Here is a 16004-nt window from a genome sequence, read left to right on the forward strand (position 1 = left end):
CACCAGGACTATGTTCAAATACTGCTATTTAGGAGTAGCTTTAACCTCCCCTTTCGTTGAAGATGTATTTCTTCTTTGAGGAAATCTCCAAATCATGTAGTTTTGCACATAAGAATATTAACATATAGGCATAATATTATCAACTTATTGAGGTATGTATGCTTTAGGATAAAACAGAAAATCTTGTCAAAGCTAGCAAATAGCTCCTAATCACCTGTGATGGTTCCATGATCATTCAACCTTGCATCTACTGCCCTGCCTGGTTTTAACTCCATGCAACATGATGCCCCTCCCAAGACAAACTCATCACTTCTAAACTCATCACCATGCTACCAACTCAAGCCTTGATTGATTCCATTTCCCTCAGCCTCCTCTCCCATCTGTTTGGGGGCAGAGTATCAAACTCCTTCCAATACCTTCCTTTCTAAAGGGCAGAAACTGGACTCTCAAATCACTCCACCTTGCATCTGCTGCCCTGCCTGGTTTCAACTCCGTGCAGCAAGATGCCCCCAAGACCCTGGTGCCCCATCCTTCACCCTTACTATCCTGCTTCCTTATGTGTGCTGTTTTCCCCTTTAGATTGTAAACTCATTGAAGGTAAGGACTGATTTTTGCCTTATTGTATTCCTGGAGCTTATCACAGTGCCTGGCACACAGTAGGCACTTAGTAAATGTTTATTGACTGGCTTCTCTAAGTACATTCATATAACTTGTTCAGAGAGGTGATAGATTGAATATGTAGAACAAGACATACATTTTTAGACCTGGACAATGTGGGAATTTGCTTAACCATGTATATTTGTTACAAGAAATTTTTTTTCTTTTTCTTCTTCTGGGGTGGGGGCAATGGCTGGGGGAGGGGAGATTGGCAATGAGAAAAAAACAAATGCTTATTAACTGAAAAAATGAAATACTAATTTTTAAAAACCAAAGGAATAGGAGGCTCTAATGCCAAAGGAGTGTTTGGAGGACAGAGAATAAACTGATCTAACTGCAACGGACAGTTAAAAGGAAAAATATAGTAGAAAGAAGGGGTTGGTCTATGTGAACATTATAAGAACCCTATCAACTCTAAATTCTGAGTTACAAGGAACAAGATTGTATAGGGAAAGGAATTTTAGAAGGTCTTAGATATCATCCTATAGGGTATGGCTAACCATTAAAGGCTTTTTGAGAAGGGATATGACATTATAAATATGGCAATTTAGAAAGATCAGTCTGGGGTATAGTATAAATTGGAGAGAAAGAGTCTGGAGGTAAGAAGACAAGTTAGGAGGCTGTTATTGCAATCTAGGTGCCTCCATAAGATCCTGTAGTAGAGTGGTGAGATTGAAAACGGAAAGAGACAGACTTGAAAATAGAATGACAAATTAGAAAAATTGTGCAAATAAGGAAAGGAAAAAGGATTTGACTGCAATAAGGAAGTGTTGTTCACCTTGGCTGGTATTCCAGTACAGACATGTTTGAGTTGGCCCAGTCTCCTAAGCAATCCTCAGGAGCACTGCGCTGAGGTTTTGTGCTAGGAAATAAGTTTGTAAATTGTACCCCTTGGGGGATCTCCATTGATTGGGTCCTAGAGGTGCCTTTGCTGAATGAGAATAGTCCCACTCATCAACAATGCACTGGTCTCAATTAGGGATGATCAAATCATGCCCCACAACCCAAGCCCAAAGCCAGTCATTGTCCTACCCTACACTGTCTTGTCAGGGCAAAGTGTACCCAAGACCCACCAAGTCTCAGCAGGGGGAGTCTTAATATGGCAGCCTCTGGAAGCACTGGGAGCCCTGGACTTCTGAGCTCAGAACTCAAAGAGAACAGCAGCATCTCCAGCCAGGTGCTCTGAGGAACAAAGGATCCCAGGCTCTGCCATTGCCTGTCTCGGTTAGGATAATGTGAGTATTTTGTAGCCTCAAACTTATTGATTATACTAGAGAATGCAAGAAGTGTTTGAAGAGACTGTTTTCAATTCTCTCCACAGAAGTAGGAACATTTCTACCCTGGACAGGGCAGTATTAACAATATTCTACTGTAGGAAATGGCCTTCATTCTCAGTATCAAACAACATGTAATAATTAGGATAAGATGATTTTATTTATAAATTACGTTGGGACCATGTTGTAACTGGAGAGAAAAGCTTACTACCAGTAACAGCGAAGTTAAGTTCCCTACATTTTAGTGAGAGAAATGCTCTATACATCATGGTATACCTAAGGGATGTGATTTGATCCTTAATATGACTGAAGCAATAGAACAATGAAGCTGAGAGGAACCTTAGAAATTATCTAGTCCATCTAGTCCAACCACTTTAATTCTGCAAATGGAACTATGGTCCAAAGCATTTAAGTAACTTTTTCCTAGGCCAAACTAGTAGTAAATAGTAGAATCAGAATTTTAACTCAAATCCTTTAATGCCAAATCCAGTGCCTTAAAAAAAAATCTATATACTTAGTAGTAGTGGTAGTGGTAGTGGTAGTAGTAGTGGTGGTGGTAGTAGTAGTAGTAGTAGTTGTAGTAGTAGAGCATAGCAAGGATAGGGTTACTTGATTCTGAGGAGAAGGAGGAACTTGAAGGTAGAATTAAGGTTTGAGACTAGATGAACTTCCAGCTCTAAGCCTATGATCCTAAGGATAAGTGAAAAAAAGGTGGGAAAAAAGGATAATAGATCAGCTCAAAATACAGCTGACTTCTCTCTGGCTCTACTGCTTGGTCTTGAATGAATTAGATGGCAGGGTGCTGTTTTGCAGGGTACCTAGACTAAACCACAAATAAGGATCCCTGTGGGTGGCATGTTGACTTAGAAAACCACATCCTAACATAATCTGTGTTCTATTGTATTTTTATTTGTTCTGTTAAATGTTTTCCAATTATATTTTAATCTGGATGAGCCACACTCAGAGTCTGCGGGTCACATCAGCCTGGGGGCCTCTCATTTAGACACATTCTCCTCCTCTCTTTAGCTAAGTTTCAGGCAAGGCCAACAGAACTGTAAGACTTCACTCAACTGGAAGAGGTTCCCCTTCACCAGAGGTATTGAAGCAAAGGCTGGACTACTTCTCAGGAATCTTGTAGAGGGTATTCTTAAAATTCAGGTACAGGTTGGACTCTTCCAACTCAGAGTCTGTGACTCTTATTTTGTGAGAGTCAAAGACCAAATTCTTGAGATGTGTTAAAAAAACATAAAATTGAATAGACTTTTCTAACATGCAGCCAGTAGGACTCAAACACTTGTCTGGGAAGAATTTATAGCAATAGAGAAAGGGAGGAGAAGGGAGTAAGCATTTGTATGCTTTGTGCCAGATACTATGTTAAGCACTTATTTTACAAATAGCATTTGATCCTGCAAGATTGGTGCAAGGTCAAAGAAGCTGGGTGGAATAATCTCAATGAGTTGAGAAAAAGTCAGTATTTGCTTATAAAATATTGTTACTATGAATGTCTATTGAGGATTGAGTGGTGACTGTAAGGAGTAGATGTGATAGCAATGGGTCAACCAGGAGAGCCAAACTCAAAAGGTAGAGTTTCCACCAGTATCCAGTTTAAGGAAGATATGAAGGTGATTCAATATGGGACTACTACTAGAAAGCAATCAGACTAGCCTGCTGACTCATAAGCTAATATGTACCTTTTGCAGTTTTCTAGATGTAGGAATGGTGAGGAGCCAGAACAGCTCATTGTCACCCAGAAATGTATCTAAAATTTTGGATCCTGTTTATATATTTTAATTGCCTGTAGAGTAGTGAGTTCCTTGAATTTACTACTCACCGTATAGAATGGCAGTTCTCTTTTTTTAATTCTATAATTTTCTTCAAGCATTGAGGAGTGCTCTGGAATTCTAGCTTTCTAGTATTTGGTGTATGTGACCTTCATTGTTTTAGAGGCGTCCACCTCATTCTTTCTCAACCTTTGTCTTTTGAGATTGAAGAGTATGACTCTTTTTTCATGCTATCTGCACATGGAAAGTTCTCTAACCCTGTGACAAATACTTCCAAGAGAATGTTTCCCAATGCTGTTGGCTAAATTCCCACTGGCCCTACTCCCATTCCTTGGAATTTCCCATCCAAAGACCACATCCCCAACACTATGGCTTCACCCCTTGTTATCCTGCAATGTTCTCTAATGTGTTCTGGAGGTCAGGCACAATTGTTAGAGAATAAAAGGCACTTGGCTTTAGTGTGTGTGTAGGTCTCCAAGGACAAGCAATATACAGGAAAGCAATTACAAATATAACACCTTCTTCACTGTAAATTGGCACAATTTAGCCCCCAAACAGGGCTTTTAGCACCTTCTCCAATTCTGTTTCCCTAGTTTGCTCTTACTTCCACCCCTAGTCTGAACTAGATTGCTTTGTGTCACTGAGAAAATAAGGTCCTTCTTATACTGGTCCCAGGTCCATCCCTGAGCTCCTGTTCAAACCTGCATTAAAAACCGAAGCCCTGACTTAGTACTTCTGGCTTTTGCTCACAGACCAAGCCTATTCTAGGTAAATTTCCAGCACATGACCCAGGACAAATATCCAGAAAGCCACCTAAATAAATAAGTGTATATACATATATATGTATATATACACACTCTTTTCCTGCACTTCTCTAACATACCAGTCATAAATTTTTTAAAATCAAATTTTGATCACTCTGGTCTCAGCTAAACTAAGGTTATCTTAGGAGAAAGTTCTGAGGGCCAGCATTCCTTTGCTCACACTAGACATCAAATATCCATAAGGAATACCTTCCAACTATAGGAAAATATTATGGACCCAACCTCTCACAAGTATCTCACTATGTTACTGGAGTGAACTGGCCATTAGAGGAAGGACAGGATTAAAGGAGAAGGGTAAGGAAGGAGGAGGAATTGTGCCACTTTACTTAAAGCTGCCTACCAGAACAGGTCCTGAAAGCAACTGGTGAGAATTTGAGACCATGAATCTTTAAGAAGTAGCATCACTTTCATGGGAGAGGAAGTAGTGGTATAATAGATAAAGAGCCAGCCTCAATACCAGGAAGACCTGGGTTCAAATCCTACCTCTGACACATAGCAGCTACAAGATATTGAACAAATGACTTAACTTCTCAGTGCTTCTAGGCAATTCTCAAAGATTATAAGTTTAATCAATCAAGAAACATTTATTAAGCACCTACTCTGTGCAAGACATCACTAAAAACTTGAGATAAAAGGGCAGCTAAGTGGCTCAGTGTGTAGAGCATTGGCCCTGAAGTCAGGAGGACCTGAGTTCAAATCCAGGCTCAGACACTTAACACTTACTAGCCGTGTGACCTTGGGCAAGTCACTTAACCCCAATTGCCCTCAAAAAAAAAAACTTGGGATACAAAAAGAGGCAAAAGACAATCCCTACCCTGAAAGAGTTTACAATCTAACAGAGGCGACAACACGCAATCAAAAAGGTACAAAGCAAGCTATATATATATATGTAGGAAACAATGAAACAGAGAGAAGGCACTGGAATTAAGAGGGGTTGGGGAAAGTTTCCTGTAAAAGATAGGAAAAGGGCTGATCTGCACTCATAGAAGACCTTCACAGTGTGCTACCCTACACTGCTGAAATCATAGGTCTCTTTAAAAATATATTGAATTCACTCTATCATGTTTCACACACAATAGGGACAGTAGATGCCATTGATAAAGTCAAGTGAGAGAGCCAACCAAGTAAATAAGTCCCCCAGGGAGTTTAGTTTCAAACAATCAATTGACTAGAGCTTTCTCTTCATTTTACCCATAAGCTCTAAGTTTAGGAGTATGATTGAAGAACTGGAAATTTACAGAAATTACAATTCCCCTAATAAATTTAAGGGAGTTGCTTCAAACAGGGGTAGAATAAGCTTTTCTGTCAGTTTTGAGGGTTAGATGGGGGAAATGGGAACTGGGAGCTGGAAGGCATAATCATTGTTTAACTACTGTCATATCATTAAATCATAGAACTTCAGAGATGAAAATTTGGCCAGAAGTCTAGTCCAACTCCTCATTTCACAAAAAAGACATAGAGAGATAAAAATGATTTATCCAAGATCAGAGAGCTAGTTAGTACAGAGATGACACTGAACGCCAGCTGTCCTAACTCCTATCCCAATGCTCTTTTGAAGACAACATGATTTCTCTTTCACCTGAATATTTCTTAACTGCAAGGTGGGATTGCTCTTAGTTTTAGGGGCTTAGAACAGAAGGGGATTAAGAAGATTTAATGTTTTCTAACAGGTTACATTGGGGGGGACCTTGGAGGGAGGGGGCATTTGGTCCAGCCACACACCCTGGTCATCTCTCTAGTCTAAATAAACCATGAAAAGCTCAAATCCTAGTTTTTAATGCTCTAGTATATCCCAGAATTATGATGCCCAGGGTACCACTCTCTTCCAATGGATTTAATTTTCTACTGTGAGTTGCTTAGTAACAACTTTCAGAGTTCATCAATTCAGTTCTATCCTACAGGTGTCTTTCCTATTGTTGCCTCATGAGGAGAGATCCAGGACAGTTTCACCATCCATGGACAATCAGACCACCGCAGTGACTGAGTTCATTCTGCTTGGCTTTCCCATCAGCAGAGAGGTGGAGCTTCTATTCTTCATGCTCCTTCTGCCCACGTACCTGATGACACTCTTGGGGAACGTCCTCATCATCTACATTGTTGTGTCCCATTCGTGCCTCTACACACCCATGTACTTCTTCCTCTGCAATCTCTCCATCTTGGACATCCTCTTCACCTCTGTCATTTCCCCAAGGGTACTAGACAACTTGGCCACTGGGGATAAAACCATCTCCTTTGCTGGATGTATCACTCAGTGCTATTTCTACTTCTTCCTGGGGACGGTGGAGTTTCTTCTGCTGACGTCCATGTCCTATGACCGGTATGCTGCCATCTGTAACCCACTGAGGTATAGCACCATCATGAGTCCTTCTGTGTGCATTGGACTGGTCCTTTTCTCATGGGTGGGTGGTTTCTTGTCTGTTCTTTTCCCCACCATACTCATCTCCAGGGTACCCTTTTGTGGCTCCAACATCATTAACCACTATTTCTGTGACAGTGGGCCCCTGTTGGCCCTAGCCTGTACAGACACGACATCCATTGAGCTGATGGATTTTCTGCTGTCATCCACAGTCATTATCTTTTCCATAATTCTCACTGGGTATTCCTATGCTTGCATCATTATGACCATCTTACGAATTCCATCAGCCAGTGGGAGGAAGAAAGCCTTTAATACCTGTGCTTCTCACCTGACCATTGTTGTGATAGCTGGAGGTATCACAGCCTTTATCTATGTGATGCCCTCCCAAAAAGAAACCTTGGAGATCAACAAAATACCCTCAGTGTTGAGCAGTGTGGTGGCACCTTTCCTCAATCCCTTCATCTACACCCTGCGCAATGACACTGTACAGGGGATCCTCAGGGAAGTATGGGTGGGAGTCAGAGAAATTTTAGTGGGAAGAGGAAGAGGATTGTTGAATAGAGTGTCCAAAAAAGATCATTGAGAAGAGGACTGGGTCATTCTTTCCACTTGCACAACAACCATTTTATAATCCCATATAAAGCACCCAAATTTAGGTCCAAGAGAAGAATATTACCTTCTTGGGCAAGAGCAAGTCATAAATCTACACCAGATGTAGACTTTAACTCCATAGAGGTAGTTTTTTCGTGGAGGTATTAAAAAGGACAACACAGCATATAATTATACTCTCAAGCTCTCCTAATTTAATACTCTCTCTGACTCTTTGTGCTCAAGTTGTCTCACATTCTAGAACTTTCCTCTTGATGCCCAGTGTGATAGGAGCAATATCTCCACCCTCATCCAATCCCATCCAGGTTAGTTAGTTGAAACTTTCATTCCTTGAGAATTGGTTAGCTCAAATGACCAAGGGCTCAGCCTACTGACTTCCTAATTGACTAAAGACAAGGCAACCACAAGAACTTAAAGAGACTCTCAGATGCTTGGCTGGTGGATTGTAATGAGAGCTTCACTTGGTGGAATCAACTCAAGGGGTTCTCAATGTTTATTGAAGATCCTTCCTATAGATAAGTGGTCAAAAGATATGAATAGTTTGTTTTCAACATAAGAAAAGCAAGCTATCAACAACCATATGAAAAAAATGTTCCAATCCATAGGAGCAATGCAAATTAATTTTTTTAAAGATACCAATAATTTTTTAAAAGGGAGAAATGTAAATTAAAACAACTTTGAGACTTTACCTAAGAATATTATCTATAACTTAGCAAAGATGAAAATGTTAAATGTTAGAAAGAGTATACAAAGAGAGGCACACTTATGCACTGTTGGTAAACAGATATGAGTTGGCCTAATTGTTCTGAGAAAAAAATCTAAAACTATAATAGAAAAGTCACTAAACTAAACATGACTTTTGGCCCACCAATACCACTACTAGGTATAGCATAAGGGGATCAGAAACTGAGAGAAATGACTCATATGTACAAAAACATTTATTGCTAGATATTTTGTGGCAGCAAAAACTGAAAACAAAGTAGGTGCCTAGGAATTGGGAAATGGCTGAACAAGTTGTGGTATATAAATTAATGGAATGGAATATTATTGTGCCATAAGATATAATGAATACATGGAATTCAGGGAAACTTGGAGAAATTTGTATTAACTAATGCAGGATGAAGTAAACAGAACCAAGTGAATAACTGCATGACTACAATAATGTAAAGAAAAATAACATTGAGAAAAGATCAGAACTCTGAGCCATGCAATGACCAATAAAGACTCCAAAAAACCAATGGTGAAATTCATGTGGAAGAATGAGGTGTACATTGCCTGACATGACTAACATGACATAGTAGAGAAAGCACTGGATTTGAACTCTGAAAAATCTGGGTTCAAATCCCACCTGAGACACTTAGTGGTTGTATGATCATGAGCAAATTCCTTATATCTCTGAATCTTTCCTCAGCTGTAAAACAAGGGTGGAAATAGCACTTAACTTATATGGTTAGGTTAAAGCACTAGATAAATGCAAATTGTTATTATTACTTCTGTGTTACAAAGGAAGGTTCTTAGAGGAAGAGGTGATTAGGAAGTGACAGGAATGCTTTTAAAAGTGTCAATAAAACATTAAAAGCATTTTTTTAAACCATGTTTGCCTTGCAGAGCTCCACCATTAATTCTAATCCTGTCATATCAGTATCCCACTCTTTCCTAGTTCTTTGTTCTATTCTTTTTCATACTCTACCTTTGTCTCTTCCTTTATTCCATGACCTGTCTTTTATGATTAGACTGCTTTGGACCATGACTTTGATGACTTATTTTCACTGCAACTCTCCAAGATGTATCTTACCCTGCATGATCAGGTTGGACTTTTGGCCTCTCCAGTCAATTCACAAACAGCTGTCCAACTTTACTATCACCAGATGCTTCCACACCTGAGCTCCACTTCCATTTTCCAAAGCAACAGAGGCCCTGCAGTCAGTAGTACCTTGGAGATAACCAGCCTTATCTGCTTTTAGCTTGTATCAGGAAGGTCCTTCCAAATACCCCACTTCTACAAGACATACTGTAAAACCATCCAGTCATCACTCAGGCACTGCAGAAGAAAAAAATGGTATTACTGGGACAGTTTCTCTAGATGAGCACAAGTAGAACCTGGGCCACCAACTTTTTCCTGGTCATTAGGTCATTACACCCTTCTTTTGCCCTTTCTCAAATCAGATAGATTAAAAAGACTTTAGAAGTGCTGTGCTCAGCTTTCTGATCCAAGTTCACTTTTATATGGAGCTGCCCCCCTGTCACTTCCCAAATCAGTGCATAAATATGGCCTTCCCCACTATTTGTCTGACCAGACTGGCCACTTGGGCATTGTATACGAGAATAGCTCCTGAAACTCCAAAACCAAATGGTGTTTGAGAATTGTAGTAGAAAGAAGATTCAATAAGTGTCTTATGTGTGCGCTGGACTATATCAATTCTTCATTAATATTAACCTAAGACCTATACGAAGATATCTGCTCTGCTGAACCATTTCCAGGAATCAATGACTCCATTTGAAAAAAGTTTGCCTCAGTGCAGGTAGCCATTGACTTTGCCTACTCTGAATCACCAGAGCCTCTGAACTCCTGACCCAGAGCTCAAACAAGGGAACTTAACACTTTTTCCTACACAACAAAACCTATGATCCTGTCTGTCAAAACAGCCTACTGGGGTCATGACCTTTCTACTTGGGGTGAATTTTAATGGATCTCCAAAAGACAAACAAAATTCTGAAAAAAATAAGCCCTGACAACCCTAAAAAACATCTTTAACGCTTCCTGGGGTTTGCAAAATATTATTGCTTTTATTTACTTTAGATGGGTTACATAAATCATTGGAACCTCAATTTGCCTCATCTGTAAAAATGGGAATAAATAAGGCTCCTTGCATCACTTACCTCTCTTTTTAGTCTCCTCAAAAGTCTGTTTGGTTTCTGACCATTGCCTCTCTTAACCTGCCCTCCCTTTTGTCATTGCCCCCCTCCTTTTCTCTTATTCTTTTTACCTCCTATTTCCCTACTGAGTAAGCTACATTTTCGTACATAACTGAGTATGGATAAATAGTCTTACCTCTTTGAACAAATTGGGATGAGTGAGGCTCAAGTGTTGCCCGCCAACCCCCATCTTCTCTCTGCTAAAAAAGTTTCTCCTTGCATATGTCTTTTGTGTGAAAAAAATTTTCCCATTCTACCTCTCCCTTTCTCCTCTTCCCAATGCACCCCTCTTTCTTACTCCATTTTTAGAGATCATCCCAAAATAAGTGATTCACATCCTTGTCCTATGGCTATATAACTGCCCTAAAAATGACAAAGTCTTCAGGAGTTACATGTATCATGTTCCCATATAGGAAAGTTAACAGTTTAACTTTATTGGGTCCCTTATGATTACTCTTTCATGTTTATCTTTTTATGCTTCATTTGAGTCTTGTGTTTGAATGCTAAATTTTCTTTTTTTTCTTTTGCTTTTTTTGGGGGGGAGGGCAGTTGGGGTTAAGTGACTTGCCCAAGGTTACATGGCTAGTTTTTGTATTAAGTATCTGAGGCCGGCTTTGAACTCAGGTCCTCCTGACTCCAGGACTAGTGCTCTATTCACTGCGCCACCTAGCCACCCCAATGCTAAATTTTCTATTCAGCTCTGGTCCCTTCATCATGAATGCTGGAAATTCCTCTATTTCATTAAACATCCATTTTTTCCCCTGAAGGATTATACTCAGTTTTGCTGGGTAAGTCTTTCCTGGTTGTAATCCTAGCTCTTTTGCCTATCTTATTCCAAATCCTCTATTCCTTTAGCATGGAAGTTGCTAAATCTTGTGTGATAACTGACTGTGGCTCCATGATATATGAATAGTTTTTTTTCTAGCTGATGGAAGTATTTTTTCCTTTACCTGGGAACTCTGGGATTGGCTAGAATATTCCTGGAAGTTTTAATTTTGGGATATATTTTAGGAGGTGGTCAATAGATTCTTTCAATTTCCATTTTACCCTCTGGATCTAAGATATAGAGGCATTTTTCCTTGATAATTCCTCGCAATATAATGTCAAGGCGCTTTTTTAATCATAGTTTTCAGCTAGTCCAATAGTTCTTAAATTATCTCTCCTCAATCTGTTTCCTAGGTCAGTGATTTTTCCAATAAGATATTTCACATTTTCTTCTATTTTTTCATTCTTTTGATTTTGTTTTATTGTTTCTTTGTGTATTGAGGACTCATTAGCTTCCACTTGTCCAATTCTTATTTTTAAGGAAATATTTACTTCAGTAATATTTTGTACCTCTTTTTTTCCAATTTGATCAATTCTACTTTTTAAGGAGTTCTTTTCTTCAGAGACCTTTTGTGCTGCTTTTGCTATTTGGTCAATTCTGTTTTTTAAGGTATTTTCTTCAATACTTTTGGTACCTCTTTTGCCAAACTGCTAATTATCTTCCCATAATTTTCTTGCATCATTCTCATTTCTTTTTCCAATTTCTCCTCTACCATTCTAATCTCTTTCTTTAACTCTTCCAGGAATTCTTGTTGGGCTTGAGTTCAATTAGCATTTTTCTTTGAGGCTTTGCTTGTAGCTGTTTTCACATTGTTGCCTTCTTTTACATTTATGTCTTGGTTTTCCCTGCAACCATAGTTGCTTTTTATGGTCAAGTTCTTTTTTTACTGTTTACTCATTTTTCCAGTTTATTTCTTGACTTTGAATTTTATCTTAAAATTAGGTTCTGTTCACCTTGGGGTGGCGAGACACTGTTCCAAGCTACAGGCTTTCTTGGGCTGCTGTTTTCAGAAATAGTTCTGGGGATCTGCAAGTTTTTGGTGCATCCAAGGTTGTGTGATGCAGAAGAGGTGTGGTCACTACTCTCCTGGTCTGTGCTCTGGTCTTTATCCAGGAAGGACCCCTACTTCCCTCCAGCTACAAGTTCTAGTGCTTGTCATGGCCTTCAAACTGTGACCAGGGCCCCTGCTTCCTATGATGACAAGAAGTGATCACTCAGCTAGTGCCTGAGAGGTCAGATTTAAACTCAGAAAGGTGACTTCAGGCCTAGTGTTCTTTCCATTGGGCCACCTAGCTGCCCATGTACAGGCAAACTGTGGAAATATTATGGGTTCAGTTCCAGACTACCACCATAAAGAAAATATTGCAATAAAGTGAGTCACGTGAATTTTTTGTTTCCTAGTGCATGTTTATAGTATATATGTTTAAATATATGTTTAAACATATATGGGATACTACATATGTTTATACTATAGTCCATTAAGTGTGCAATAGTATTATGTGTTTTAAAAAATGTACACACCTTAATTTAAAAATATTTTATTGCTAAAAAAAATCCTAACCATTATCTGAGCCTTCAGTGAGTTGTAATCTTTTTGCTGGTGGAGGGTCTCACCTTGATGCTGATGGCTGCTGACTGATCCTAGTGGTGGCTGCTGAAGGTGGGGGCAACTGAGGCAGTTCCTTAAAATAAGACAATTAAGTTTGCCACATTGATTGAGTCTTCCTGTCATTTGAACACTTAGAGGACATTGAAGGGTTATTAATTTCAATATTGTTGTGTCAATAGAAATGGGGAGGCCCAAGGAAAGGGAGGGAGACTGGGAACAGCCAGTAAGTGGAACAGTCAGAACACACACATTTATTGATTAAGTTCGCCATCTTATATGGGCATGGTTGGTGGCATCCCCCCCAAAAGAAAAAAATTAGATAATAACATCAAAGATCACTGATCACCATAGCAGATATAATAATAATGAAAAAGGGACAGCTAGGTGGCGCAGTGAGTAAAGCGCCGGCCCTGGAGTCGGGAGGACCCGAGTTCGGTTCCGGCCTGAGACACTTAACACCCACACAAAAATACTAGCCATGTAACCTTGGGCAAGTTACTTAACCCCAATTGCCCTCCAAAAGGCAAAAATAATAATAACAATAATGAAAAAAAAATCAAAGATTGTGAGATCTACCAAAATGTGAAGACATAATGTGAACACATGCTATTGGAAAAATGGCATTGATAGACTTGTTCAACCAGGGTTGCCACAAACCTTCAATTTGTGCTAAAAAAAAAAAAAAAACACACAGTATCCATGAAGAACAATAAAGTGAAGAGCTATAAAATAAGGTATGCCTGTACAGGAAATCTGTTGACCAAACCACAAGGTCACTACCAGAACCTGGCTGGCTACCCTGATGACAAGTAAAGCACCTTTTGAAAACATAGGATCATAGATTTAGATCAAGAGGGGATCTTAGAAATCATCTACTCCAGCTCCCCCATTTTACAGTTGAGGATACTGTGTTCCTAGGGAAAGTAACTTGCCCAAGCTCACAAGAAGTAGCAAAGCCACGATTTTAACCCAGGTCCTTGGAGTTCAAATCTAGTACCCTTTACCCTGAACTATACCACACCCAAATCTAAAAAGTGATAACCCTACTTGTAGATTAATAGGCTTAAAGCTACAAAAGATCAGAGAGGTCATTTAGTTCAACCCATTACTTTTTTTTACAAATGGGGAAACTGAGACCCAGAAAAGTGGAGTAGCTTGAGCAAATTTACACAGGTAGGACTTAAATCTGGGTCTGCCTCTTTCTCTCCTTCCAGCCACAGCAGCCTTATCCCATCACTCTTCTTTTCTGCATACACAATGTTTGCAAGCTATATAAATTTGATTCATTCCCACATCTGTGCCGTTTCTTGTACTGTTCAATCCTTTAGGATGCTCTGTCCTCTTCTTCATATACCCAAATTTTACTAATTATTCAATCTTTAACTCACATCCCACCTCCTCCAGTGGTGTGTAACTCTAGATAATATTTCTCTCTCACTTTCTGGATTAAACATGGCACCCACCCCCACCCCCCATACACCATCAATTTAGAACTTACTAGTATTCATAGGATCGCAGATCTAGAGATCATCTGGTCCAAACCTTTCTTTTACAGATTATGTAACTGAAATTTAAGAAGATTAAGTGATTTGCCCAAGGTCATTTAGGTGGCAAGCATCAGAAGTGGGATTTGAACCCAGGACCTCTGACTCCAGAACTAGGGCTCTTACCTCTATTCCACACTGCTGCCCCCTCATTTTAGTACGTGCTAATTTATATTATCTTCTAATTGTTTCATGCATATAAATCGAGTCTATCCAGCAAGATTTATTAGCACTTTGAGTATTATAACTGTATTATATATACTTCTTCTGAATCTCAGTGTCTAGCACAGAATAGTGAGAAGTGCACTGGACTTGAAGTCAGCAAACAACTACGTCAAATCCAGCTTTCAACACTTATTAACTGTGTAACCATAGGCAAGTCATTTAAGCACTCTGAGTTTCAGTTTTCCCATCTATAAAATGGAGGCGATAATATTTACATTGCTTGCTTTATAGGGTTTGCAAACCCTAATTTGTTCCACTGTTATAATTCTCATCAACTTTAATATGTGTCATATGAATATTTTATAGTAGACACTCAACAAGTAGGGATTTGAATGGAATGGCTACTCCAATTCAAAAATAATTATGAGGTTTCATGTTTGAGGAGACTTTTAGATCATTTCTATGCTTGAGATAACTTTAAAAGACTCAGAATTTCTGATCGACTCAATAACCAACGACAAATCCAGAGGGTCAATAACAAAACATGCCAACCACCCACTAACTGAGAAGACATGGACTCAGGCTGCAGATTGAGAGCTATAGATTTTGTGAACTTGACCAAAACAGTAATTTGTTTTGCTTGACTATGCATGTTTGTTACAAGGGTTTTCTTTTTTCTTTTTTTCCATGAGAGTGGGAGGGCAGCGGGATGAGAGAGAGAAAAAAATGAGTTTTTGTTCAGTGGTAAAAAGATTAATTTTTAAAAAGGAAGAGAACCTTTCAAATAAACATACATGGATGCCTTTCACTCTGATAGGAAATCAACTCCTGCATTAAAATTGACCTGTTCTAAGTTCCTTCACTCTCCACTGTCTGATCTTCCCTGCTTCCCCCTGTAGACTCAGTGCTCCCTGGGCTCTGAGAGAGTTCTGGTCCTAGACAGGAGTCATGTTAGCAGCTCCTGACTCAGAGGATTAATACCAACTCCAGTCTTTTCTTTCTAAATAAATTTTTATTGATATCTTTTGTTTTTACAACCTCTTCATTTTCACTTCTATTCTCAAATTTGACCACATTCTCCAATTTGCTGGGTTTAACCAGCAAAAAAGAATTTCCAGGTTCTTTTGATCTGCATTTCTCTTATTATTCATGATTTGGAGCATTTTTATATGATTGCTAACAGTTTACAATGCTCCTTTCAAGAATTATGTGTTCAGATCCTTTGATCATTTATCTATTGGAAGATGGCTTTTCATCCCATAAGTCATTTAATAAATGCTTACTATGGGGGCAGCTAGGTGGCACAGTGAATAGAGCACCAGCCCTGGAGTCAGGAGGACCTGAGTTCAAATCCAGCCTCAGGCACTTACCACTTACTAGCTATGTGACCTTGGGCAAGTCACTTAACCCCAACTGCCTCCCCCCCCCAAAAAAAAAAGAAGA

At 39.3% G+C, this 16004-nt stretch overlaps 3 protein-coding genes across 4 annotated transcripts in view; all 3 read left to right on the forward strand.

The window, feature by feature from the left end:
• The window catches only part of MRPL52 (mitochondrial ribosomal protein L52), a 150409-nt gene that overhangs the window by 17721 nt on the left and 116684 nt on the right, over window positions 1-16004 (forward strand). The gene's annotated exons all lie outside the window — the stretch shown is intronic.
• Window positions 1-16004, forward strand: part of OXA1L (OXA1L mitochondrial inner membrane protein) — a 90940-nt gene that overhangs the window by 17720 nt on the left and 57216 nt on the right. The gene's annotated exons all lie outside the window — the stretch shown is intronic.
• Window positions 1343-9052, forward strand: LOC138168471 (olfactory receptor 6J1-like). The gene is made up of 2 exons (XM_069097489.1): window positions 1343-1892; window positions 6438-9052. The coding sequence occupies exon 2, from the start codon at window positions 6492-6494 to the stop codon at window positions 7473-7475; it is 984 nt and encodes a 327-aa protein (XP_068953590.1). The 5' UTR covers window positions 1343-1892; window positions 6438-6491; the 3' UTR covers window positions 7476-9052.

This window comes from Petaurus breviceps, unplaced genomic scaffold (assembly GCF_028583685.1).
Source record: "Petaurus breviceps papuanus isolate PSGF00001 unplaced genomic scaffold, PetGlider_PUasm1.0 37, whole genome shotgun sequence".
NCBI classification, from domain to species: domain Eukaryota; kingdom Metazoa; phylum Chordata; class Mammalia; order Diprotodontia; family Petauridae; genus Petaurus; species Petaurus breviceps.